At 46.5% G+C, this 27989-nt stretch overlaps 1 protein-coding gene across 5 annotated transcripts; it reads right to left on the bottom strand.

Moving 5' to 3' along the window:
• Positions 1-10: 10 nt before the first annotated feature.
• TGFBRAP1 (transforming growth factor beta receptor associated protein 1) lies at positions 11-27934 on the bottom strand. Of its 5 annotated transcripts, none has more exons than XM_035114969.2 (13): positions 27757-27934; positions 25161-25266; positions 20889-21590; positions 19446-19640; positions 17846-18000; positions 14494-14576; positions 12161-12502; positions 10868-10925; positions 9079-9222; positions 6459-6605; positions 4589-4748; positions 2790-3223; positions 11-1297 (listed from the first exon to the last, which is right to left on the bottom strand). In XM_035114969.2, the coding sequence occupies exons 2-13, from the start codon at positions 25204-25206 to the stop codon at positions 1109-1111; spliced, it is 2655 nt and encodes an 884-aa protein (XP_034970860.2). In that variant the 5' UTR covers positions 25207-25266; positions 27757-27934; the 3' UTR covers positions 11-1108. The 5 variants fall into 5 exon arrangements, with proteins under 5 accessions (XP_034970860.2, XP_034970858.2, XP_034970859.2 ...); XM_035114967.2 differs by lacking the exon at positions 27757-27934 and adding an exon at positions 27500-27740; XM_035114968.2 differs by lacking the exon at positions 27757-27934 and adding an exon at positions 27504-27740.
• Positions 27935-27989: the final 55 nt, after the last annotated feature.

The raw sequence follows: 27989 nt of genomic DNA, 5'->3' as shown, positions 1-27989 counted from the left end.
CACGCTATACTTCCGTATCCACAGAGCATTTATTAAGTGTTATCAAGCTTACTCTGCACCATCGCGATGCAGCCACGGATGCTGTGTTTACTGCACCCCTTAATCCCTTTGAATGAAGCCATTCTTGCAAAGGAGCTCAGAACCGCAGGTCATTTCTTCACGCGGCCTCAGGTGCAGACTCTTCAAAAGCTATACCTGGAATTACCGGTTACATGTGTTTGTTCTAAGGGACGCCGATATAAAAACCATTTCATTCAACTGTATTTACAGAACATCTGTATGATAATAAATAAGTTGTTACATTTATTAAGGACTCTTCCTTCCCACCCACCCACCCTCACCTCCGGTCGATGGTTTATGGATCCAGGTGAGAGACCCCGGCGGTTTCGCTGCAATTAGTAGTGTCAGAAACAGTGGTTTTTTTCACAGCATGGTGATCCTGCCATCTAGCCCCCCCCCCCATTTGAGCAGGAGCTCCCAAGAGGTCCTAGCACTTCCAATAGGTTTTGTAACAAATGGACTTGCATGGCAGAGAAGAAAAGGACAAAGGCTCCAAAGTGCAACAAATCGTTTTTGTTTGTTTTTTTCTACCAAAAAAAAAAAACCAGTATCAAGAGCACAGAACAAGTTCATGATGCTGTCCCGGCAGGCAAAATTTAGACCCGGCAGAGAACATAACGCAGGCTATGCTCCACTCTCAAGAGAAAGTGCTCCTTCTTGCCACTTATTCAAGAGACAGAATCGGTTTTCTGGGGAAGAGATGTTTTTTGCTCATCAGCCCCTCTCCTTCCAAGACCACTTGATCACCAAATTCAGTGCAAGTTTTAATATATGTATATGTATTTTTAAAAGCTTTTCCGTTCCTCACCCCCTCCCCAGCACCCTTACCGTGAGGAAAGTGTTTGTTCGTTATATAAACACCTGCAATTTCTTGTGCTGCCTACATTCATAAGAGATTAGCAGTTTAAGAGGCCGTGTTTCACATTGACCAAAAGTCTCCCCCGTCAACCTCCTCTCTCCTCCTTTTGTTCTTTCGCCCAGCAGAGTCTCCTTCGGTTACTCCAAGGAGTTAACCAACGCAGCACCTGGCACTACCTTGGGGCATATTTCATGTCCGTCCGCTGGGGCTGGAGAGATGGTGGTTTGTGCTGGAATTCACGTGTCGGTTCGCGGCGCAGTGTGTGTGGACCACGCCGCCGTTTGGGTACCTGACGAACGCAGGCTCGCCGAAAGGGCTTTGACACATCTGGCAGACCTTTCTGTCCGAGAGAACCGTTGGGATCCCTTTTAGCTTCACCTGGAAAGCGGGAGAAACAAGCCAAAGAGCCACTGAAAACGTGAAGCAATGCAGGTGTTAAGAGGCTGCCGTTTTGCCAGAGAGACTATTGCTACTCTGAATGGTATTCAGTGCTAGAGCGGACCCATTGAAGTGAATAGAGAGGAGTCATTTAGGTTCGTTAATTTCAAAGGGGCTACTCGTGAGTTGGGCTTAGCTGGGTGCGACCCTCTGCGTACTTGACTGGTGGCATATGCTGTCTACTAGAATCGGTGCAACGATCACTCCCTGACATGCTTTTTGGTAAACTAATCAAGCTACAATTCCAAAGTTTCTTTTTGGTATAAAAAGCTCTTTAGGGGTGCAGCTATGTAGTTCATCTGTACGTAAATGCAAAATTCCATATGTAGAATGTAGACGTGTGCTTCAATCTGCTTTTGGTTTATCGCCAATTAATTTTTTTTAAAAGAACATTTAAATAGTCATTTTAATGATAATTCTATTGCTTTGTTTTCAAAACTGCTTAAAGGTTTGCTTGCTTTTACAGTCAAACAGCGTGTCAATTTTATGAGACAAATAAGGTCTATGGAAGGTGGTGGTAGGGCTTATAGTCTACTATTTTACATATATATTATATTCTGGTAAAGATGCAAATACTCCCCTCTTCCCAACTCCGCTTCCTTCTCATAGGGCAGCTTTGGGAGAACATCCATCGCACTGGTGGTGTGTGTGCGTACAGCAGAGGTAGCCAATCTCATACCTTCTTGATGCTGCTGAACTTGGAATTCCCATCAGCTCCAACCAGCCTGGCCAATAGGCAAGGATGATGAGAGCTGCAGTTCAACAACATCTGGAGGGCTGCAGGTTCCCCACCCCAATGTCGAGGGTACCTTGCACCATGTCTAAGAAGACTTGCCTCTTTCCCATGGCTTATTACCTTCTGACACAGCTGAAAGCATGCCTTGGGAAGCTGCCTCCCCGTGCCCTTGCACTGAAACGGTTTTGCCACGTTGATAACAGCCGCCAAATTGGCATACAGTGGACCCTTCAGTTACATACCACTCTGGATACGTAACTTTCAGGTTATGAACGTAACTTTCAGGTTATGGTTTCGCCATAGTGGTACCTCAACTTACGAACGACTTGACAACTGAATTTTTCGACTTACGAGTGGGGCAAATGCCCACACGCTTACGAATTTCTCGACATCTGAACGGAAACCGCGGCGGTTTTAGATCAGGTTTTTTTCGACTTACGAATTTTTCGATGGGGTTGCTTTGACTTACGAATTTTTCCGCTTCCAATGCATAAATGCATTCCTATGGGAAATCGCTATTCGACTTACAAATTTTTCAACCCACGAAGGTGCCTTCGGAACGGATTAAATTCGTTAAGTCGAGGCACCACTGTATGCACATGCACAGAAGCGGTGCCTCTGCCTACGGACTTTTCAGGTTGCGGACGGACCCCCGGAACGAATTTAATTTGTATCTATAAGGTCCACTGTACTCACCTTCTCATGCGTGTAAGTGAGGTTCTCCGTTTTTGCTAAGCCCAGTGCGATCTGCGTCATTCTTTGTGCATGGATGCTTTCCCGCATGGAGCCGCAGAGAAACGAGGAGAGGAGCTGCACCGACCAGGTGTCCGGGATGAGCTGCAAAACGCAGGACGCGTCAAATTCGGCCGCGTGGTTGTTTAGGAGGTCTACAGCCGCCATGGCCAGTTCGTGCTCTGATGTGCTGGAATTGAGATACTCCGAAAGGAGCATGTGGAAAAGCTTTTTCCTGTAAGGAAGGTCCTTGCTCTCCGAACTCCACAGGCAGTACTCCTCCGCGGCAGCAAAGTCCTTCAGTTCGTGGACCAGGATATGCAAAGCTTTGTCGTGCTGTTCCAGTTTCCCAAAGAGTATTGCACACTCCATGTGGAGATCTGTGCCGCTGATTTTATCTGCCGGGTGTAACGTTTTAAGCAGAGGCCTTGTTAAGAGTGCAAGGGAAAGCTATATTCATTAGGCAAGCTAGCTGTCTTAAAAGAACAACCGAGAACAAAGAGCAAGCAGAATGATAAAACCAAGAGCAAAAATCCCCTCCCAACACTTGGCAGGGCAGTTCCGTGTAGAATTCTGGGCCTGTTGTTACGTTTCTAAATAAAATGAGCAGGATGGAAATAAGTCTCATTCACAGACAGAAGGCTTTCCCTTTCCGACACAGGGCTGGCATACCACCTACTTACTCAGTCTGGAGGATTCCCCCCAGTTCTCAGAAACAGCTTTTTCGGAACTATAAGGAAGTGCAGCAGAAAGCAGAGCCCCAGGGAAGACCCTGGTCCATGCCTGCTACTGGGATCCCTGCCGATATTGACCTTAATTTTGGCAGTGCGGTTGCATTTAATTTAACGCAGCATTAAACACACAGTTTAAAAGACCTATCTTCTTATGCCACTGTGAGGGACAAGGGATACAGGGAAGTCCCTCCCATCTTAAGTTCCAGCCCATCCCCAAGCGCTGGAGAGAGTAAGGAGAGCTCTGCCTCCAGCGGAGAGTCAGGAAGTGGTGTCCGAGGCTCAGGCAAGGTTGTGGAGCCCATGCCTCAGGTGGGACAGGAAGTTGGACGCACGGGGGGGAGGCCAATCCCCCCAACTCCCGAATTGCGACGCAAACGTAGGGGGAAGAGGTTGGGTCTGCCAAAGCTTTGGTGCTGGAAGAAAACGCGCCAATCGCCATTCGGAGGTTCTGACACCTCACCTTAAGGATGCATTTTTACTGCTCTGAACACTGTAAATAATCAGCACTTAATAAAAGCCTTAAAAGACCATGCTGGAGTCGTTACTCTAGAGTAGCCATAACAGGCCCTCTGACAGCCACTAAAGCCACTTCTTAGAATTCACACATTGCTGGCTGGGTTCATTCATTCCCCTACTGCAATGGGGCACAGACCCACACACACAGGCCAAAATGACCTAATATGGGCTATGTCCAGTTGCCCAGGATCCCTCACTTCAGAAAGTTATAGTGGAAGGGTTGTGTGCTGATGATGCCTGCAAGAAATTCTGGAATACACTGAATTACAGGGAGCTGCTCCTGGAGCCCATAGCAAGTGGAACTAGGCCAGAGTTATCCTGACACTGTAATGATGCAACAGGAACCGGCATCAACACAAGGCATTTAACGTTATCCCTCAGGCAACTTGAGTTCAAATCACCCTTGTGCAATTCAAATGTTCTTTTCCTTTTCCCTGCCTGTGTAGCTGGTTAAAAAACAAAAAACACCACCCTTCATCAGAAGCATGTAAAATATAATTTCAGTTCTCTTACCTAAAATAAAACGAATTCTATAAAGGTCAGATTTCTGCAGAAGACTGCGAAGCTTTGCCTGCGATTTGCTCAATTCTTCACTCTTCTCTGCAGCCAGTGATTTGAGACGCAGGACTTCGTCCAGGTAAAGGACTGCCAGATGGGTGTGGAATTTTTCCTTCTGTCAGAATAAAAGACAATATTTTAATTCCAAGACTGTCTCCATAAGCAGCTTTATTAATACTCCAACAATTTTTCAGTAACAACAAAATGGTTAAAAAGAAAACAAAACTATTTCAAAAGGACTGGCCACCTGTGCTCTGACAAATTCAGAAGTTTGAAATTCCACGTGCGTTGCAAGAGCAAAGGAATTCTAGAGCAGCACTTACCGGTAAAGAGAAAGGATTCATTTGCCTTTCAAAATATGATCACCATTAGCAATAACTCAAGGAACACGAATCCTATTATCTATTAATCCATATGCTGCTTTTGCCTTATCACAATTTTGTCACTCTTTCCCCGCCATTTGCATCTCACCCATTCGAATTCAGCGGGCTTACCTAAGCCAGAGTCCTCCTCGCTTTCGGTAAAACAATTATTATATAAAGTCGTGCTTCTAAAGCACTTGAAGTTATGCAAAAATTTCTAATCTTGGAATTACTTCTTCCTAACCACCCACTGAATGGCTTTTAAAAAAAGAAAAGAAAAAAAGGGGGGGAGCCCATCTTTTTAACAGCCTAATTCCACATTCTAGGGATCCTACACTCCTAGTGCAAGGAGATAAGGAAGCTTTTGCCCCATTGCTGCAGGAGCAGATGGGAGACAGTAGTCATGCCAGAACGCCCAACGCTTCATCAGACAGGGGGGAGTTGGGCAGGGGTGGGGGGCCCTTTGCAGCCCAAGGGCCGCATTTACTTGTGGGGAACCTACCAGGGGCCGCATGCCAGTGATTGGTGGGGGCAGGCAAAATGAATGAAGCATTTTTATGGTTTATTTTTTTAACAGTAGGATACATTCCAGCCATGCGAAGAGTCAGGCACCCACCCACCCACCCCTTCCCATCCTCCATCAGACAAGCAAGAGGCATCACCACAATTTAAGGACAGAATCAAACCAATTAAAAGCACTTGAGGAAGGCAAGGACCAATGAGGGATGTGGCCTGGGGACTGGAAGAGTCTTGAAGGTCAGACAGAGGTCAGGAGGGGCATGTGGGGTCCCTGGGCCTGAGGTTCCCCATCCTTGCTGTGGAGCAGTGTTTCCCAAACTTGGGTCTTGAACTGCAACTCCCATCATCCTTAGCTAGCAGGGCCCCAGTGGTCAGGGATGATGGGAACTGTAGTCCAAAAACTGCTGGAGGGCCGAGTTTGGGAAACCCTGATGTAGAGGGACATTGTACCTTTGCCTTAGAAGCTGCCCAAGAGCACCTTTCTGGGATTAGGCGTGTGTGTGTGTGTGTGACGCATTTAGGGCTGCTCAAAAGCAGCTGGAGAAGGGAGCAGGATTCTATAGGAGGCATTTCCTCCTCTGCTTGCGCTGCAACAGTAAAGAGAACTGGGCTTCCGAGAGCAAATAATGTAAAGGGTAATTCTTGTTTTTCAGCTGCTGCCATAGATAAGCAAAGGGGTCACCTTATGTGTGTACTTAGTGCCATAATTACCTCCTGGTGTTAAATTATCCAGCTTGGTAATGGGCCTTCTTAAGAGTCTCCATAAGCAAGCAGAATGGAATAGGAGAAGTGTTTTAAAGCTGCAAGTTACCACGGTTGCCCTGCAACAATCTAGAGAACTAAAGGAAGAGCCTGGATTTATTTTTGAGCTTCAGGCATAAACTGAACGTCGCAGCTGACACACACCAGTTTTTATACTACTGGATCCAACTACCGCCACTTACTTTCACTCTCCTTTCCAGAACCAAGAACTCCAGATATTTTACTAGTGATGCGGGATATTTGTTAAGGCAGCTGATGACGTCGTCTGGATTAAAGCTATTCTTCTGTTCTTCTTCCAAGGGTCTTCTAGTGAAGATGTACACACCAACCTAAAGCAAGATGCATTCAAAATTTTTTTTTGCAAAGTTTACATAAATGGCTGACGTCACACATAAGTCTCTAGTGCCAGGTTATCAATTCCTGTTGCGTCATACTTGTTAAAGGGGACTGAAAATATCTTTTCTAGTGCTAATAAAATTGATGAAAACATGGCACAAATTGCCAGGGTGCAACAACAGATGTTTGAGGGAGGGGGATGCACAATATTCAGTTTATAGAGGATTAAGGGGGTGGGGACATACAGCTGTGCTGCTGCCTCTCTCTCTAAAATACATTTTTAATTTGAAATTATATCACGAGGCGGCCTGTCTCACCTGGATCCGGGAGTGAATGACATTAAGAAATACAGATTTGTTAGTCCTGAAAAGTTTCAACAACCGATATGGATGGCATGCCTACCTAGGGTATGATAAGGTCAAAGTCCATAAAGGATTTTTGAACCACATCATAAGAAAGCCATTATATTTGGTTTGGGCTAAATAGAAAGATCTTCTCGAACCAAAAACACCATGGTGGATATCTCCTTTAGAGGCGTTTACAGTAAAGGCAAAAAATAATAATGAAAGGAGATTGGCCATCCTATAAAGTATTATTAGTAGAGGAGGACAATCAGCTTAGATTAAAAAGCTTTGAGGAAATCCAAACACATGTTGTAGACTGGCTACATTATCACCAACTCAATGCAACATTTAAAGTAGACAAACGGAAGCGTTTTGCTATGGAACCATCAAGACTAGAAAAGGAACTAATACAATCTACAGAGGAAACACTTTCCAAAATGTACAGACTTCTCCTTGACTCTGAAGTCAAGGAGGAGGATGTCAAATCAGTGGTGGTCAAATGGGCTCAGGATTTTGGATACAATATCCCCATGGAAGCTTGGGAAAGACAGTGGAAGAAAGATCTAAGGTTTACTGCATGCTGTATCTAACTCCATCAAGACTAGCAAAAATGTATAGAGGTAGATCAAGCAGCTGTTGGAGATGTGGTGAGGCAGAAGGCACAATGTTATATATGTGGTGGAGGTGGAGGAAAATAAAGGAATTTTGGGAGATAATACATAACGAACTCAAAAAGATGTTTTAAGATCTCCTTTATAAAAAAAACACCCTGAAGCCTTCTTATTAGGGATATTTGGCACAGAAATTCCAAAATAAATATGAGGAAAAATATTATTATATGCCACAGTTGCTGCAAGAATACTAATAGCTACCGGCAGAAACTGGAAGGGAGATACAATCCCAACTAAATTGGAGGGGCAAGCGAAATTGCTGGAGTATGCAGAGTTTGCACAAATGACGGAAAAATAAAGAGACCATACAAAACAAACATTTAGAAATGAATGGGAAAATATCTCAGTGAGAATTGTAAAAACGTGAATTCACTGGCAGGTCTGGAATGACTGCTGCAGAAAGATATAAAATTGTAATAAAATAAAATAATGGAGATTGATATGGACTGTTAAAGAAAAGTACGAAAAAATAAATTAGATAGGATCCATGTTGGGGTGATGGGAAGTCGTCATAGAAATTATGTATAAGGAAAGTAACTAAGTATGTATATTATTTTTAATTTCTGTGAATGTATGCTTTCTTTTTTAAATTATATATATATATAGAGAGAGAGACCAAGTTGTGTTTCTGGTCACAAGTCACATAGCACAGGTTCGAAAGAATGTACACAGAGAAAGACAAAATAATAGGAGAGCAAACCGTTTAGCTTGTTACAAAGAATATTTCACAGTTTCACAGGTGGGTATAAGTCTTGTTGTCTGGGCAAGGACCTCCATCCACACTGCCCACGTTTGCGCCCCAGGGAGGTCACTAACGCAACAGTTTGACTTCACCCCCGGAGACGCACTCCATTGTCACTCAAGACAGACAGATGCCAACAGCAAAATGAGATTGTATGAAGAGCTCTGCTGGATCCGGCCATTGGCCCATCTAGTCCTGCATGCTATTCTCACAGTGGACAACCAGATGGCTGTGAGAAGTCACGCAAACAGGACCAAAGTTCAGCAGCCATGTTGGTCTGTTCCAGAAAACATGAGAATGTACTGCGGCACCTTAAAGACTTAAAATTTCATTACGCTATAAGCTTTTGTGCAGCACAGTCCTTTCCAGGTATATATACACACATTTTTGGGGGTGGGGTAGTGGAATAGGTTTAGAAAGAAATGGAATGCAAAAAGTGATGATTGTCCCAAAGCAAAAATAGATACGAGACCAAATTAAACTATTGGTGCTGTTGGTAGTTCCCGAGACATGTGGATCACTTCATTCCACAGCGAGCACAACAGCAATGTATGCAACCTTGGGCAGGAGGGTAAAAGGTTCCAGCACTGCAGGGGGTTGGACTAGATGACTCTCAGGGTCCCTTCCGACGCTACGATTCTATGATACTCAAATATCCCAAGCAACAGCAATTTCAAAAACCTCACCCCACAAATATCCAGCCACAAACCTCTTCGCTTCGCTGCAGGGCCCATTCTGCATACTTCCACACCAATTCATGGTCTGCGCAGGACGTAAGGAAGTCGACTATATACTCATAAAGATCTGTGCGTGTTGAGTCCTGGATGTCACCGTTGACAATTTTCACCCATAACTGAAGCCGAGAAGAAGCATAAAACAATCAGGTTCAGGTTCAATCCCACGGCAATAAAGCCAAATGCTATTTTTCTTTGGGCTGTTAGTTAATATAAATTTACCCAAACCAACAGACTTAGCACACCGATGCCAAAGACTTGTGTAGCAGCACCAACAGGAGCTGAGCACGGGTGCAAAGTGCAGGTCTTTCCCCTTGCCTCTGCACTGGACTCCTAGAGCAAAAGTAAACATTCGACACAGGGCTGCCACCAAAAAGGGGACCCCCATGTTAAAATCCTTCCCTGCCCATCAGCCTGGCAACAATTGGACAAGCTTACCCATGCTGTGCCATCTCCCCGATGTGATCCTCCCCGTCTACACTCCAAATCATTCTGTCTTTTTGTATGTACAAATCTCTCTACCCCCTTTTATTCGCAGAACACAGGCAGCATTCTACCCGGTTCTTAATAAGTGAACCTGCTCCCAGCTTCTAATGATTTGGCCTGTAAGTGCAAAGATATCAGGGTGACCACAAACACTCCAAAGCTGATTAAAATTAGGTAGCTACTATTTCACACTGACTTATGAACCTTCCCCCACCTGCAGAGAGGCAAGAGGGGCTTGTGCTGATCTGATCTTAGATGAGCTATTGTGGTTTTAACCTCATACAATAAGAGGCCCTGTCAAATACATAGAATGGCTGGACAAGGAATAGAGACAGAAGCCAGGGGACAACTAGATGATACACCTGCCTGGGATGGTGGGTGACCAGCCACCTGAATTGCATGCCTGACCTTCAACTGATATTGCCACCCAGCCGCTGTCACCACCCTGTTGCCCAGATATGCTGAAAGAACTGAAAGGTAACCAGAAAAAGGAGCAACACAGAGACATCAGGAATTCTACGTGGGGCTACCTTTGAAGGTGACCCGGAAACTACAACTAACCCAAAATGCGGCAGCTAGACTGGTGACTGGGAGCGGCCGCCGAGACCACATAACACTGGTCCTGAAAGACCTACATTGGCTCCCAGTACGTTTCCGAGCACAATTCAAAGTGTTGGTGCTGACCTTTAAAGCCCTAAATGGCCTCAGTCCAGTATACCTGAAGGAGCGTCTCCTCCCCCATCGTTCTGCCCGGACACTGAGGTCCAGCACCAAGGGCCTTCTGGCGGTTCCCTCGCTATGAGAAGCCAAGTTACAGAGAACTAGGCAGAGGGCCTTCTCGGTAGTGGCACCCACCCTGTGGAATGCCCGCCCACCAGAGGTCAAAGAGAACAACAACTACCAGACCTTTAGAAGGCATCTCAAGGCAGCCCTGTTTAGGGAAGCTTTTAATGTTTGATGGATTTCTGTATTTTAATATTTTGTTGGAAGCCGCCCAGAGTGGCTGGGGGAACCCGGCCAGATGGGCGGGGTATAAATAAATTATTATTATTATTATTATTATTATTATTATTATTATTATTATTATTATTATTATGTTCCCCTTTCATTAGCTCAGCTCTCTACCTGGAGAGCAACAACAGCTTTAAATGCATGAACATGCATGACAATTGCCTGGTGGCCAGAACAGGAACTGAAACGTGAGAGGAAATATTTTGGTTCGCCATGAAAAATTTACGTGTTGCTTTGATTTCCTTGGAGACATGGTTGCTCTCTAACCTGTAGTGCCGCTGCATCTTGACCGTTTGCGTGATACAGGAGTCCAAGTGCGAAGAACCTGTGTAAGAAGCCGTATTGTTTTAAAAAAAGGCAAACGAGTAGAATCATTATTTGGCATTGTGTGTGATAAAGGGGCTTAATGATTTAATTATTGTGGCTGATTTGCGATCGTAATAAAGACTGACTGGATCGGATTAATTCTTGCAAAGTTTCTGTAAGGTGGGTCTATTTATTCCTACTTTACATGTGAAGGAGGTCACATTCCTCCCTCCTATTTGCTACTTTGGGGTGATGTTGTAGCCCTGATTCCAGAACACAACACAGCCAGAATCTGTAGAGTACACACACCAGGACCAGATGGGCCACTGGCCTGATTCATCAGGCTGTTCTCATGTTCACTTGGAAGAGAGTCCGATAGTCTTCTGCCTTCTTCTCAGCTGAAGCAGGAACAAGTCAGTGGGAAGGGCCGACATAGGTGGTCCTTCAAACCCTTGCTCAGCCATAAAGTTCAGGCCCCTACAATTACGCAACAAGCACGGCTGTATTCGGATGCCGGAGTTACACAACAGCTAACAGTTCTTATGTGGGTGACTCAAGATCCTTCGGAAGAAAAGGAACATTTCTTGAAAGTTAGGCTCTCTTTTCGAGCTATGCTGATGCTAGAAGGCAAAAAGGGGAAGCCACTTAGGGGTTATGAGGAAGAAATGTTTATTTTTGGAATGTGCAGTGCTTTTCTTCTAGAAAAACAGTGCCAGTACTCACCATGAAGTTGCCACACTTTTAACCAGTGCTTTTCTTTGATAAAAAACAACTGCCAGTACGGCATACCCGTGAGGACCTCAAGGAAAAAAGCACTGGGAACGTGTACTGTGCACGAGCTTGCTTTTCCCTCCTCCCTCCCATTCCTTTTTCCTCACGTGCCATGACTTTTTAGACCAACACCCTGAGGGCAGGTACCATCTTTTGCAAGCCGATCTAAAATCCCGTTTTCCAACAAACAATATTAAATAATCTTACACACACACACACGGTAGTCTCGGGAGTTGGCACTAGGGGACTTAGAATGCAATTTCGCTGCTTGTATTTTTAAAATTAAAAAAGGTTATGGAGAAAAATGAGTTGCTCACTGGAGGCCTCATGCCACTAAAAATGGAACATGGGCATCTAGTTAAAAGATGTTAAAAACAAACAAACACATAAAATAATTAGGGTAGGGACTGGGCATTTCTAAGGAAGCCCAATTGCTCACTTTGAGCTCTACTGGGGGTTAGGAAATGTCACCCAGAGGCTTACTTTTTGTGCTTTTCCAACCACGCGGCGCTATCCGCGAGAAGGCAGAAATTCTCGGAGACCAGCAGATCTAGAAGGCTTTCGTGACCGGACTCTGCGTAGAGCTTGAGCAGCGCCGTGTCGACGTCCTCCTTGTAGCCGTTCGCCACGTCGGTGCTGCGCACTTCGTTCAGGTAGCTCATCAGGAACTGCTTGCACTTGGCCATCTTCTCCTGGTCCCCCTGCGTCAGCTGGTTCAGGTCCGCATATTCGTGGAGGGGAGGGTGAGTCCGCATGAAGGAAGAGGAAGAAGGCAGCAGGAAGGGGTAGAGAGAGATCAGCTCCCGGACGTCCAGCTGGCCGCCTCTGCAATTACAGTGTCAAACTAAATGAAGCAAAAAGAAAAGGGAAAGTATACAGAGGAGCACGCACGCACGCACGCGCACACAGAAGCTTGGTACATACTTCAATCAGTGCAAAATTCAAGGCGGTTTGAGCATGTTAAACCTATCCTAGTCCGACTGCACTGGCTACCTGTTAGTTTCCAGGCCCAATTCAAAGTGCTGGTTTTGACCTATAAAGCCTTAAAACAGCTCAGGACCGTGCAATACCACCTCTTTCCATATGAACCTACCCGGACCCCGAGACTATCGGCTCCTCCTCGTGAGACCTGGAAGGTGGCAACACGAGAACGGAGCCTTTTCTGCAGTGGCTCCGTGTCTGTGGAATGCTCTGCCTGGCACCTTCGTTTTGCCTTTAGACGGCGGGCAAAAATGTTCCCTCTTAACGAGGCCTTTGGCTGATTGACATCTGATGTAGGGGAGGAGTTATTGGGTTGTTTTCATTACGTATTTCGCACTTTTGTTTTGTGATTTTAGGTTGTAACCGAGTATAGGGCGGTATACAAATTGATACAATGACAATAGGGAAATGTGGACACTTCTTGTTACAGCTGCCCATAACTTGGCATTAAGAAAACTAGATCAGAACCGTAGCAGGGGACAAAGGGTTAAAGCACCGCAAGCCCCCTCCTAGTGTCCCACTAGGACCCACGATTGAGCACCCCATGCGGGTGACTTATGAGGGGAAACCCTCTCTCCCTCCATTGATGCTCCAGGTTGTTTCTAGAGCACAAGAAGCTCTAGATTTCTTCTGCCACCTCATCCTCATGCATAAGGCAGGATCCTGCTCTTTTCTTCTTCCTTTTCCTCGTTTCCCTTTCCTGAGGGGCAACTAGGAGTGTTGGCATCCTGGAAAGTAAGGCTGCAGCCGTCCTGCCCCCTCTTCCCTTTGTTTGAATGCCTGCAGCTCATGTGGGGAATGGCAGAGGGCAGGGCCATGGGAAGCCAAGGAAATTAAGGCATACCACAAAAGTTAATTATTATTCTTTCTTTCTTTTACCCTGCCTATCTGGCTGGGCCTCCCCAGCTACTCTGGGTGGCTCCCAACAGAACGTTAAAAACACGATTAAATATCACATAAAAAACTTCCCAATACAGGGCTGCCTTCAGATGTTGTCTAAAAGTCAGATAATTGTTTATTTCCTTAACACCTGGCGGGAGGGCATTCCACAAGGCAATGGTTCCCTGTAACCTCACTTCTCGAAGGGAGGGAACCACCAGAAGGCCCTCGGAGCTGGACCTCAGTGTCCGGGCTGAACGATGGGGGTGGAGACGCTCCTTCAGACATACTGGGCTGAGGCCGTTTAGGGCTTTCATGGTCAGCACCAACACTTTGAATTGTGCTCAGAAATGTTAGGGCAGGCAGGAGTTTTTGGAGGGTGCCCAAGGGGGGCAGTGGGTGTCATGGTGCCTGTGGGTGCTGTGTTGGTAATCCCAGATCTATGTTACGCTACAAACATAATTCTATTTCCGCATTTACCATTGCTTCCGTTGTATGTGCAACAGCAAACCAAAAAGCTCAGTTCCCAGAACCTATGCAGTTTGCCAGCACACATACACACGCAGTACAAATCAGAATGCATATACCAACACTAAGGGGAAAGCCAAGACAATTGTTGCAAACACCCAGCTGAGTCAAAATCAAACCTGGTACACCAGCTGTTGCCTAGATGTAAGCAAGACCGTGTGCAGAACAGATGAGCACAATCTCATGGCCCTGTAACAGTTTCAGTATACGTCAGAGTGTTTCGTCACTAATCAGCCGCTGCTGAATCAAAAAAGAGCAACCCCAAATTTGCTTTGGTCCGCGATCCTAAATCTTTTGCCTTCTAAGTGTTTCAGTCCTGCCTCATGGCAATATTTCAGAACTCCGAAGTCTTTAAACCCAGGCACAAGGATTCAACCAGTTGCTGAGTAACACTCAAAAAGCGTTCTTCGCCCCACATGAGGGATTACCTGAAGAGTTCTTTTGCTTCTAGGAACTGAAGCTGTGCAAACTGTATAAAACCCGCTTGCTGCAAGAGTCGTTTGTACATCACCTAAATGGGAAACAAAGAGGGGAAAATACCACCCATTTTAGGAAACTGATGAAAGCAAAATAGAGAGAGAGAGAGAGTGGCTCATACACTAGTTGTGTCATGCTGAAATGAGGACTAAGCCAGAATCTGACTTGATTTAAAGCTCATAGCTGCATGCAATTTGTACGGCTTTCACAATATGGAGAATCAGAGAGTTGGATAAGGCTGCAAGTCCGCCCTGAGACTACGAAGCATAGCTATCTAGCTATCAGCTTCCTGGCAAGTCCTCTGGGGACTGTGAAAAGGTGCCAGCTACAACAGAGAAAGAAGCACACATGAGAAACTGCTCCAGATGACTCTAGCAATGTCTGAGCTGAGAACCTACAGGCACTTCAAAGTCAATGAGGTTCCCACAGAGCTGATCAATCCCGTGAAGGAAACAGCATAAGAACATGTGGATTGCGTGCATACACCGGGTACGCCTTTTCAGCATGTGCATCTGTGCAAAAGTAGCAATGAAATGTGCACACTGCAAAAAGCACATACGTGCAAGTTGCAACCGGGTTGCATGCTCTCTCAGACGTGTAAATGCCCTCCAAAGAGTTTTCATACCCGAAGCAAGCGTTATGGGGCAGTAGAACAGTTTACGAGCCAACGGCTTTGAATCGAGATGCAACGTTTTCAAAACCCACAAGTAGCGCACCTATTTTCACCTGTTCCCTCCTTTCACTGATTTGAGCAGAAGCCAAACCTGGCAAGCTCATCGTGTATTCTAGACCTGTCGCAACCTTTCCCAAGCGTCCCCCCCCCCCCAGATGCACGTGGACCTTGGAGCAATCATTCTCTCTCAGACTAAACTACCTCGCAGGACCACTGCAAGCACAAAAGAGTGTGTATGTGAGAGAAAAAGAGAGTGTCTGTGGAGAATCACGTAACACTGCCTTGGGCTCCTTGGAAGAAGGATGAGATATAAATGCACAAGCAATAAATAGACAAAAAACATGTGAAGATTAGCGCCGGCACAAAGCGAAAGGAGATGAAACAAGAGGACTCAACTGTGTCTAATGTAACTGGCACTTCTGCGGTGAAAAGAATCCGATGTTTTAATTTGTCTTCTAAATTTTCCTGTAATTTAATTAAATTTATCTAGCCTCAAGCAATACAAAATTACACGGGGGGGTGGGGGTGGGGGGAAATCCATGGACATTAAATAAGCTCTGGTAGTAGAGTCAAGTTATCCATCTGAAGACTGTTCTAGCTAGATATAATAAATAATAATAAATTTTTTATTTATACCCCGCCCCCGCCCCCAGTCAAAAACCGGGCTCAGGGCAGCTCACACCAACAAAATTACAATAAAACATAAAAACAATTAATTAAAATACAGATGAAAATACAGTATTAAAATTTAAAATTAAAAATGCAGCCTCATTTCAAGTAGTCCATAAATCCAAGCCATGAGGGAGGAAAACACAGGGGTCAGACTAAGTCCAGCCCAAAGGCCAGGCGGAACAGCTCTGTCTTGCAGGCCCTGCGGAAAGATGACAAATCCCGCAGGGCCCTGGTCTCCTGGGAAAGAGCGTTCCACCAAGTTGGGGCCAATACTGAAAAGGCCCTGGCTCTAGTAGAGGCCAATCTAGCCACCTTATGGCTCGGGATCTCCAGAGTATTGTTGTTTGTGGACCTTAAGGTCCTCTGCGGGGCATACCAGGAGAGGCGGTCCCGTAGGTACAAGGGTGACTTGATTTGATGTGATTTGAAGGCAAAACAAGAAGGTGAGGGGGTGGGGAGACTGCGAAGCCCCCCCACCCTTAGGTAGACTTTATGAAGGGGTGCTGGATCAAGAAAGTTCGAACGGTGATCCTATATCCAAGAAAGTCTAAATTGTTTTCAGAGAGCTGGTACAGCATAACAGCTAAGAGAAGATCTAATCAATTTATTTTATTTATAGCCCACCTTGTCTTCCAAGGAGCTCAAGGAGGTATCGTGCATCTTCTCCTTCCCCTGTTTTATCATCACAACAGCCCTGCGAGGGAGGTCAGGCCGAAATATTTCAACTGCCCCAGGGTCGCCCATGGATTTCATGGCTGAGTGCAAATTTGAACCCTGATCTCCCAGGTCCTAGCCCAATGCTTATGAGCACAATGCCTATGCGAGTCACTGCCACCCTCAGAGATGCAACAAACATGTATATTTACATTCCATAAATGCCTGTCACCACCTTTTACGCTTGCTAAACTACTACTCCCGCCTGGAAGCAAGATCTGTTGAAGTAAACGAAACTTGCTTTTTCACAAGAAATAGAATCATAGAGTTGGAAGAGACCACAAGGGCCATCCAGTCCAACCCCCTGCCAAGCAGGAAACACCATCAAAGCATTCTTGACATATGCCTGTCAAGCCTCTGCTTAAAGACCTCCAAAGAAGGAGACTCCACCACACTTCTTGGCAACAAATTCCACTGTCGAACAGCTCTTACTGTCAGGAAGTTCTTCCTAATGTTTAGGTGGAATCTTCTTTCTTGTAATTTGCATCCATTGCTCTGTGTCCGCTTCTCTGGAGCAGCAGAAAACAACCTTTCACCCTCCTCTATATGGCATCCTTTAATATATTTGAACATGGCTATCATATCACCCCTTAACCTTCTCTTCTCCAGGCTAAACATACCCAGCTCCCTAAGCCGTTCCTCATAAGGCATCGTTTCCAGGCCTTTGACCATTTTGGTTGCCCTCTTCTGGACACGTTCCAGCTTATCAGTATCCTTCTTGAACTGTGGTGCCCAGAACTGGACACAGTACTCCAGGTGAGGTCTGACCAGAACAGAATACAGTGGTACTATTACTTCCCTTGATCTAGATGCTATACTCCTATTGATGCAGCCCAGAATTGCATTGGCTTTTTTAGCTGCTGCATCACACTGCTGACTCATGTCAAGTTTGTGGTCTACCAGGACTCCTAGATCCTTTTCACATGTACTGCTCTCAAGCCAGGTCAAAAAGGGGCACACGGCCTTTTTATTCCAGTTGCAAATGGATCCAGGGACGCTCATCAATCTGAAAAAGGAACCATCTTAACTCTCAACACACCCAATCCAACTAAGCTCTACAGCTTCCTAATATTTCATAGCTTTAACTCAGACGGCATCCTGGAAGCAGCTCTAAGAAGTGCTCTCTTGCGACACCAACATGTAAATGGCTCCAGTTTCTAGATACTTCAAGATAAGACTTCCAGCTCTGCTTGCAATTCTGCTGCCTTCACATGCCTAGGAGCATTCAAAAAATACCAACAGACCTGAAATTTCTCTTTCGGAATATTTCTGCGGGCTCCCTTTGCTAAGACTAATGCCTCTTCGACTCTGTGGCTGGCCAAAAGATCCTGAATCTGTCTTTCCAGAGGTAGTGGGACCAAGATATAGACCCCTTTGGTAGTAGCCACAATTACTCTGCCTGGGGGGGAAAAGAATGAAAACAAGATGTCCATTTTACATGATCACAAATGACTTTAAAAAACAAAACCAATATATATCTAGAAAAATCACTGAGATGCATAAACTAAATGCAGTTTACAATAAGAAATACACCTTTGCGAATCCAGCGCAATGCAAACACAGCAATATATCAGATAATGTCAAAGTAGGAAGGCAGCCTCTGGCCTTGCAAAAATGTAGTTACCATTGGGATCAAGTATCTTTGCTGACATTTTAGTGATGGAACAAGGTTTATGTTGCAAGTATACAAATGGACACTGGTGGTTCTACAAACATGTTTTCTTCCTCCATTTTAAAATGAAGAAATGAAACTTCACATCAGTTTGGTTTAGCTAGTGCCTGCCAGCTTATTTTTAGAATTTGCCAGTTGTATTTCCACATGAAAAGGAGCTCGAAGCAACACTTGTACAAACAACATCAAGAGTGCTGCATTTGCACAGTCTCAAATTATGCTCATGCTTTCCAAAAGCGCCATACGAACGCTGTCAACCGCTTCGTTTTTTTGAGTCTCTACGATCTTCCGCAGGAAGTACTTCCATGTCACCCCCACAGGAGGGATATTTTGTGTCCAATGGCAATAAATATCTTTCACGTTAGAAAACAGAGCCTTATCATATCAAGTTCGGCCTCTTGAATCAATCAGCTGTTTACAGCCGGCAGCCATTTTGTGTGCGTCCAAGTGACACATGAATGCCCCAACATGTGCGCTACTTCCGGCCCCAGAAGGGGGAGGAACTGGGTGGGGACAGGACAGGCTGACACGCACAATGACCCGGAGAGCGACCCCATTTGGAGGTTTGCCCATATATGCATTTTTCAATCACTGTATGCACATTCGAAGTGTGTGGGTTTCCTTAGCTCTAGAGTATGATCGTTCCTCAGAACAGGGATGAGGAACTTCAACTTCCATCAACCCCAGAAAGCATGGCTAACTGTCAGTGTTGATGTGTAGCAACACCTAGAGAGTCACAGATTTATACGCCCTTTCCTTAAGAGTGCGATCAGTCCTGAGAATACACAATAAAAGCCATTCAGCTCATTAGCTCCTTAGGGCATGTTTTGCAACTACACGTAGGCCGAGCAGTACGGATAACCTGGGAATGTAATATAATACTTAATATTTTGAGTGAGAAATGCTGAGGACTAAGATGGGGAACCAGATTGCTGATGGAACACAGCTCCCGTCATCCTTGACCATTGGCCATGCTGGTTGGAGGCTGTTGGCAGTCCAAAAGCATTAGAGAACCATAGACTTTCCATCCTTGGCTTAAGAAAAGGAGTTCAGTGGTTTGCTTTTGAGCCAGTCCCTGCCTTTTATGTTTTTAAAGACTGTAAGAAAAACAGAGTTAGATCTTCCCCAAAGTAATTCGCAGCACACACACACACACACACACAATTAGGTACCTTCAAAGTCTTGCAGGATATGACCATCCTTAAAGGGTAGTGTCTGTTTTTGCTGCTGGTCCAGCATACTATGCACTGTAATGAACTCCTCGTCCAGTGCAACTACGTAAGGAAAGCAGAGAGCGGCACCAACCACGTTTTCTGACCAGTGAACAGGAGCACGCTGGGAAATGCCGTCAACAGTTGCAAACATTCCTGCCGGTTTGGAAAGGGAGCGATGAGTTAGAAGTCTGATCGGACGACCAGCTGATCGCCTGGCTTCTACACAGTTATCTGCATAAAGTTACCAACTGAGAATTCTCCATGAAAGTGCCTTCTCAGGATCTCTGAAGAAGAGTTTCTCTCAAGCATGACAGTAACTTGCACACCGACAAGCAAAAACCTACCATGCACCATTGGAAGAAAAAGCTACACCTTTTTAAACTGTATTAACCAGCATGGAATATTCCGTTACAGAAGTGCATTTTAGAAACAGACAGATAAAAGGATAGGCTGTGCGAGAATCAGTTGTGCGGACTGTTGTGATGATCCGAAGACCAACTGGAGGGGGTGGAGCGACGGCCAGCAAGCAAAGGGGGTGTCACACAGGGACGGGAAGCCCGCGCCAGATCGCAAACACCGCCCACTGCTTTGATGAGTGAGCAGTCATTGTGCGAGAATCAGTTGTGCGGATGCTGATTTCAACCAGGCGTTCGGTGCCTAAGTTGCATTTAATGTTAGAAAGAACATTGCATGACATTTCTGTTTGGTCACCATACAGTAGAAGGAATGGACATCTTGTGGAATAACAGTCAAGATTTATCAGCAGTTGCAAGATTTATCAGCAGTTGCTAGAGTCTTGGGGCCTTTCCACACAATTGGTTTTTAGTACAATATGCAGCACACCTCCCTCCAGACTGTGATTTCATAGCGTTTTCTCGTTAGAAAATAGAGCCCTTATGCCGTGCCAGTGCAGTGTGTTCATTCCTAAATTACAACTGTTGCCTGGGATGTGCGTGCATAATTGTCGTAAGCTTTTGCTGGGCACCTTTAAATGCAGCACTCCAGCCCAGTGTCCACAACAGTATGTGAACTTTTGCTATTCACCCTATTTTTCCGTATATAAGACGCCCCCATGTGTAAGACGCCCCCTATTTTTTGGGAACGCCAAATTAAGAAAACACCCCCTCAGCACTACCTGTGTATAAGACGAGCCCCAATTTTAAACCTTTTTGGGAGGGTAAAAACAATAACACCCTAGTCTTATTCACAGAAAAATACGGTATTTCCGTATTTTTTTTGGCACCTGCATGCTCTCTTGCTGTGAAATCACAGCTCATTGCACAGAATAAGGTATTGGTACGACCGGATAGCACAGCACCAAGGAACAAATTCGACATGATCAAGATTTAAGCGCAGACCCAAAATCCTCCCAACGGGAAGCAGAGCACATTGCGACCTTACCTAATCCTCCAGGTCCCGCCAACAGGAATTCTTGCCTGCCTACTCTTTTCACAATGGGCCGTCTCTCTTCGCTAGAGTAAGGAAAGAGGTCCTGGGAAACGCCAGTGTCGTAGTTCAGAATAATGTACTGGGTGGTGAGAGCGAGGCATAAATAGTGGCCGTCTATAGCCACGGCGCAAGGCTGCTCGGGGGTGAGAAGCTCCTTCACAATCTGAACGCGGTCCTCATAGACCAAGAAGAGCTGGATGGTCCTGCGCTTGACCGAAACGATACAAACCTCAACGCAGAAAGGATCCCCGCTCATGGGGTTCTCGTTCAACGTGAACATCGTAGCTCCCTTGATCCTAGCCCCCGTGGGGATGGGCTCCAAGTTCATCATGTTCATCAGTGTTATGGTGTTGTCGCAAAGCACCAGGAGCCTATTGAGTGCCGATGCGGCTTTCAGCTCCCCCACGGGCTTCCGAAAACTCAGGTATTTGTGCAGCTGTTTGGAGACGGAAAAGGACGTTTTCTCAGCGGGCGAGTTCTTTTCTTCCAGCAGGAAGTAGTAGATGGAACAGTCATTGGTTCCGATGTACAGGTTCTTCCCGCAGCACTCGATGCATTCGATGTTGATCCGAGCTTTGTCGCCCATCAGCAGATCCCGCTCAACCGCAGGGACGAGCTTGAAGGCCTTGACACTCATCGCGCTTTCCAGATGGCCTGCCGCGGAAAAGGAGGAGAGACTTATTTTTATCCACACCCAAGCAGCAGGGAGAACAAACAGAACATTTAAAGGGAATCAGCCCAGACCTTCAGTTTGTTAACAGCGCCCCTTTCTGACGCGACACTAGAAATGGTACAACTGTTCACTTGTCTTCGTAAGCAGCTAGCCTGAAGCTAATATAAGGCAAGCAGACTGGTGCAGATTTGCTCAAAATCTGCAGTCTAAAACTTTTATCGGCTCCAGCATCTTGGGAGGGGAAGGCAAAGGCAGACAGCAGGAAGAAGAAAAGCACCTCCGTTGCGCTACTGGGCATGCAGGTTGCATGTATGTTCATCCAAGGAATCTTTTCCACCATGGACCACTTTAAAACTGTTGAGTCTTGTCAGAGCACCTAATGATTTTTCTGCCTGTTGCAGCAATGGTAATGTGTTGTGCTAGATTCTATATTATTTTTAATTGTTTCCACTGCTTTTTAATTCTTGGATCTAGAATTCCATAGAATTCAAATTGTAATACAGCAGACCCACAACTTACTTGGATGTTATGTTCCAGGAACAGCGCATAAAGCCATTATTGCATATAGTCAAAATACACTGGGTGCAATGGTGGATGGGACTGCCAAAGTCCCCTCCCCTTAAAAAATATTTATTTTTATTATTATTATTAGCCAAGCACATAAAGCTAAATGCACACAAGTTTAGGGAAGCTTTTAATGTTTAATCAATTATTTTATTTTATTTTTCTGTTATAAGCTGCCCAGAGTGGCTGGGGAAACCCAGCCAGATGGGTGGGGTATAAATAATATATTTATTATTATTATTATTATTTATTATTGTGCTGCTCTGGTTCACCAGAAGCGCCTTCGTCATGCTGGCCACATGACCTGGAAGCTGTACGCCGGCTCCCTCGGCCAATAATGCGAGATGAGCGCGCAACCCCAGAGTCGGACATGACTGGACCTAATGGTCAGGGGTCCCTTTACCTTTACCTTATTATTATTATTATTATAAGTTAAATGTGCGTAAGTTGTGGGTCTACTGTACAATAAAATACAATATATGAAATAACCACCTGAATGTAGCTCACAGGTGCTGGTCGTCCACAGACAATTTTGGGAACCCCTGCTTTAGGAGGATGTGCAATGCTCATCTCTTGGATTTAGTACACTTTTGTCACTTTCTTTTTTCCATCCTAGAATTCAAAGCAGCACACATGGCGTCCCCAGGCATTCCCCCATCCAGACCCTGCAATATGGCTGCCCATGCCCTGAGACAGTGTCCCTGCACAGCCATGGCTTCCCCCTCTCCTTTTACAGCTTCAGGAATACAAAGTTGCCTCTACTCACATTACCTGTACACACAGCTGCGAGGGAGTCACTTTCACATTAATCCTGACCTAAAACTGAGTATACCCTCAAAACCTTTCAAGAAAGCGAGGTGGCTTCTAGATCTTCCCAATTTTTTGTATCCTAAATAGTGCCGCTATCCAATTTTCTGACTTCCTAAAGCCACCGTAAGGGCTGGGAATACTTTCTGGAATTAAGTGCTCACTCCCAGTGATAAAAGTGGCTCAGCAGAGAATGTGTGGCATGTAATCTGCCATCAAAATACCTGCATCACATTCTCCTTCTGCCACGCATATTGTAGTGGTTAAGTGTGTTGGACTAGGGCCTAGGAGACCAGGGTTCAATTCTCCACTCAGCCATGAAGCTCACTGGGTGGCCTTAGGCCAGTCACCGCCTCTCAGCCTAGCCTACCTTGTTGTGGTGGGGATGAAATGAGGAGGGGGGGGGGAGAATCATGAAAGCCACTTTGAGCTCCATGGAGGAAAAGGTGGGATATAAATGCAACAAATAATACAAGGTGGTGTAAGAGAAGTGTGCGGAACCTCAGGCCCCTCCATTGACCCTCTTATTGAATGCTTTTGCGTGGCTGGAAAAAGTCATTGAACTGCCTTTTGCTTTCCTATACCGTGTTTCCCACATTTTAAGACACCGTCTTATAATGATTTTACTCAAGAAAATAAGCCTATGGCTTATTTTCGGGGGGTGTCTTAGTGGTTCCTGCCTCCTCCTGCCGCGGCCGGCGTTGCTGCTGCTGGGCTGGCAGCACCCTGCGAAGTCAGGAGAAGCCAGCCAGACCGCTGGGGGGTTTAGAAAAAACGTCCGGAGCGCGTCCCAATGGCAGTGCTCCTCCTCACCTAATGGCAGTGCTCCTCATGTGCCGCAAAAGCCACTAAACAACTGGGGGGGGGGGGTAGAAAGGCAGCCGGAGCGCAGCCCGATAGCAGCGCTCCTCACGCACCACAAAAAGGACACAGAAAGCTGCCGGACAGGGGGCTAAAAAGCAGTGAAGCAACGGCCACAGCTTTAAATGGCTCGCAACGCCCCCCTCGCCGTCGCTAGGGCTGCCGAGGCTGGATCGTGCCTTTCATCCCGCGCCTGCGCTGCGCGCCGGATTTTGCCCAATCCATCGGGGAGCAGGGAGCGCTCAGAATCTGGCAAGGGGGGTCTCTCTTCCCATTCGGGCGCCTGAGCATTGCCGCTTGAAAGGCTGGAGGCTCTCGGCAAGGTGGTCTAGAGGAGCGATCGCGGAGCGCTCCTCTCTGCAGCTGCCGGTTGCGGTGGCGGGCGGAAGACAAAAAAAAAAAAGAGGCCAGGCTGCTGCGCTCCGCCCAGCGCTGCAGGGCGCTCCGAGCGCTTGGCGCTGCGGAGCGCTCCTCTTTGCAGCTGCCGGTTCCGGTGGCGGGGCGGCAGGCAAAAAAGAAAAAAAAGAGGCCAGGCCGCTGCGCTCCGCCTGGCGCTGCGGAGCGCTCCGCTCTGCAGCCGCCAGTTCCGGTAGCGGGGCGGCAGGCTGCCTCGGGCAGGGAAAAAAAGAGAAGCTAGGCTGCTGGCTCGGGCGCGCGGAGCACCCCGAGCCTCTGAGAGCCAGCAGGACGAGGAGGAGGCTTGCCGGGTCGTCGCCCAGCAGCGCGCGCGGAGCGCCCCGAGCCTCCGGCAGCCAGCAGCAGCAACAACAATCCCAGAGGCTCGGGGCGCTCCGCGCGCGCTGCTGGGCGACGACCCGGCAAGCCTCCTCCTCGTTCTGCTGGCTCTCAGAGGCTCGGGGTGCTCCGCGCACACTGCTGGATGCCGACCTGGCAAGCCGCCTCCTGCTCTTGCCGGCTCCCAGAGGCTCGGGGCACTGCACCATGCCTCAGCCCCCACAGCACTGAGCGCGCCTCCTTCGCCTCCTCTTCCCTCAGCGGTCTCGCTCCTCGGAGGTATGGCTTATTTTCGGGGTATGGCTTGTATTTCCTGAACGCTTAAAATCCTGCTATGACTTATATAATGACTACGTCTTAAAATAGGGGAAACACGGTATGTGTAGGCAAGTTGCTTTGATGGGGAATTGAGAGATGTGTTGGTGTAGACACCTCTGGCTTTTGAGTGTGGCTGGAATTTAACCTGTTGCTCCACCTACTTTTGCCTGTGGACCTGCCTACCACTGACACGAGACACCCCCACCCCCACCCCCAAGGCTGCCCAAGAAACAATGCAGCCCTCAGGCTGAAAAAAGGTTCCCCACCTCTGATATAAGCAGTGACTTTAAGAGGCACGTGCCTCAGTTTCATTGGCTGAGGACACCGGTTGCCATCTTGCCTCTGGGCTTGCTAGCAGCATCTTGTTGGCCACTGTGGGGAAAAGGGTGAAAGACTAGTCACTAGGCATAACTTTTTTTCTCCTCCAGCAGAGCTCTTTCCCCCCGATGCTTTGCTAACTACGATGAGCAATTGCCAGTTTTCATCCCATTGCATGTTATAGCTATTTAACCATGTATTAAGTGTGGCAATAACAACAGTATAACAATACAAGGTATAAACCCAAAGAAAAATGTTTCTTTTTTCCTGTATGCTACAACGGCGGCTAGACTTTTGATTGCTAAGAACTGGAAACTACAAACACTACCAACGATTGACGACTGGCAGATGAAGATGATGGAATTAATGGAACTGGCAGAGATGCCCAGAAGGATCCGTAACCAGGGGGAGGAAGCGATGGAGGAAGAATGGAAAGATTTTAAATTGTTTTTTTAAAAATATGCTAAAGTAATTTACTAGATCAGAAATCAAGTTGTAAATAAACTGTGGAATTTGTGAACATGATATTTTTAGAGGAAGAAAATAAGCTTTTATAAGGTGATTAAACTGATATAGAATTTGCTAAATATAAATGCGTTTAAGAACCACAGGGAGGGGAACCCGAGGAGGTCCCAATATACACTGTGAAGTGATATAAGATTCTATGCTTTATAGGTATTTGTTTTTCTTTTGCCTCTGTTTTTTCTGTTTTTTCCTGTTTTTGTCTTTATTGTTTTGTATTGTTGTGTTTTTTGGGAAATTTAATAAAACATTATGAAAAAAAACAAGGTATAACAATAATAGTTTTCATTTCTCACCTTTCTCTCAATCCTACTGATCTTAATTCTACTGTTATATGGAGAGTTGTTTACTTAAGATTTTTCTATAATGCGGGGCTTCGTTGTAGATTGTCGTTTTGTTACATGTAAATTATGCCTTAAAACTTTTGGATTCGTGGTTTTGCATATTTTCAAGACGCACAGAGGCTGTTGAGTAGGCGACACACAAATCTAATAAATGACAATGATGAGTATCCAGGGCTGACTAATGTGCTCTCGAGTGCAGAGGAGTTCACAGAATAAATACAACAACAGCAAGCTCAGCCATGCCAACCCACAACTGAATATTGCAACACACAAATGACACAGTAGTCCACCTGCAATCGTGAAGTGCAAGATCCCCGTGCTTCCTGCCTGGATTCTGATAACCAGAATGACTCTATGGCACCTTCCTTTTATACAGATTACCTGTGGCCGCTCAGTCAGCAACATGACACACCACCAAACCCCAGCAGGTGATGTTGTAAGGCTTTCTAACACCGCTACTTATGAAGAGTGTGGAACTCCTCAACTTCTGGGGACAGTGTGACTTCTCCAAAACTTGCCTACAAAGCAGTGTTTTTTTCTACTGCAAGCATTTGATGAGTGCCATTCTCTCACTGCTCCAAGGGAGTCAGGAAGAAGAAGCCTATGTGTGGAGGCCAGGTCAGTTCTTGACCTTTTCTTTCTTTAGGCATGGAATATGGCCGTCATTACTTTTCTAAACTGCACAGAGGCGATCAGCCAAGCAAAGCCCCAAAACCTAGTGAGAAATTGACCTGGTTAGCCTAAAGCCTCACTGGTAAACAAACACACAGAGATAGCCTTGAAGTAAGGTAAAGGTAAAGGACCCCTGGGTGGTTATGTCCAGTCAAAGGCGACTCTGGGGTTGTGGCGCTCATCTCGCTTTCGAGGGAGCCGGCATTTGTCCACAGACAGCTTTCCAGTTCAAGTGGCCAGCATGACTAAACCTTGAAGTATAAGCAATGGGAAGATAAGTAAGAACGAAATAAATAAAGAAACGTGCAGCAGAAGAAGTACTGTGCAGTTGGGCAGCAGGTACGGTAATTGCAGGGGGTGGGGAAAATGCCAAGAATGTAAGAATGGGAAGCCGGATTGCTAAGAAATGTGTGTAAATTGCATAAAGTTTATCAAGCCTATATATATGTTTCCAACGAATGAAAACACAATAGGACATCAAACCTATTTAAAACATTTAACAAACTTCCCTATACTGTACAGGTCTGCCTTCTAAAAGCCGTATGTACAGTATAATAAATATGAGCCTAATAATGGTGCTTAGATGGTGTCTCTGCACCATTCTTACAAAGATGCAGGGAGGAGCTCTGGCTGCTGCAGCCCAGCCCAGCCCACTACCACCAGCCTCACCTCTCCTTCCTTTACCCCTACCCCCACACCCCAATTTTTTAAAAAAACCCGTCCACTTGCTACACACGAGTAGTACTTACTAACCCTCCCAGATACGAAAAGGGAAACTGCGCTTTGTATCAAGCAACGCAGGCGCCAGGCCAGGCGAGCAGTCTCGGGCTAGCAGCAGCGACACCCCCAGCACCCAAGGGCACCACGCCCACCCCGGGGCGGGCGCTGGGTTGACCCCCTGCCAGCAAAGGGTCCTGGACCGAGGCAGAGGCAGGGAGACCCGGGAAGGTGTCGCGAAGGAGGGGGACGAGGAAGGCGCGGGCCCGGCGTCTTTTTTTTTTTTTACCGAGCCCCTGTTGGCCGTCCGAGCCGAGGCCTCCGCGGCAAGCCGAGCCCGCTCCTCCTTCCAGGCCCCGCCGGCGCTGCTCCGCGGCTCTCCCGCCGCCGCGGTGGCCAAGCCAGCGGCAGCTGAGTCTCTCCCTCCGGGGGCGGCGGCGGCGCCGCAGCCCTTCCGGTCACAAGGCAAGGCTGACAGGCGGAGGCTCCTCCCGCTTGAGGACGGGGAGGGGAGGGAGCAGA

The sequence above is a fragment of the Zootoca vivipara genome, chromosome 4 (genome assembly GCF_963506605.1).
Source record: "Zootoca vivipara chromosome 4, rZooViv1.1, whole genome shotgun sequence".
NCBI classification, from domain to species: Eukaryota; Metazoa; Chordata; class Lepidosauria; order Squamata; family Lacertidae; genus Zootoca; species Zootoca vivipara.
This window is presented reverse-complemented; position numbering and strand designations above follow the sequence as displayed.

Coding starts and splice junctions, on each gene's coding strand:
- TGFBRAP1 (XM_035114969.2), bottom strand. CDS start 25,206: ATGAAACTGAGGCACGTGCCTCTTAAAGTCACTGCTTATATCAGAG. Junction 21,591..25,160: donor AGTCACTGCTTATATCAGAG/GTGGGGAACCTT, acceptor TTTCCGCGGCAG/GCCATCTGGAAAGCGCGATG. Junction 12,503..14,493: donor GAAGCAAAAGAACTCTTCAG/GTAATCCCTCAT, acceptor CTGTAATTGCAG/AGGCGGCCAGCTGGACGTCC.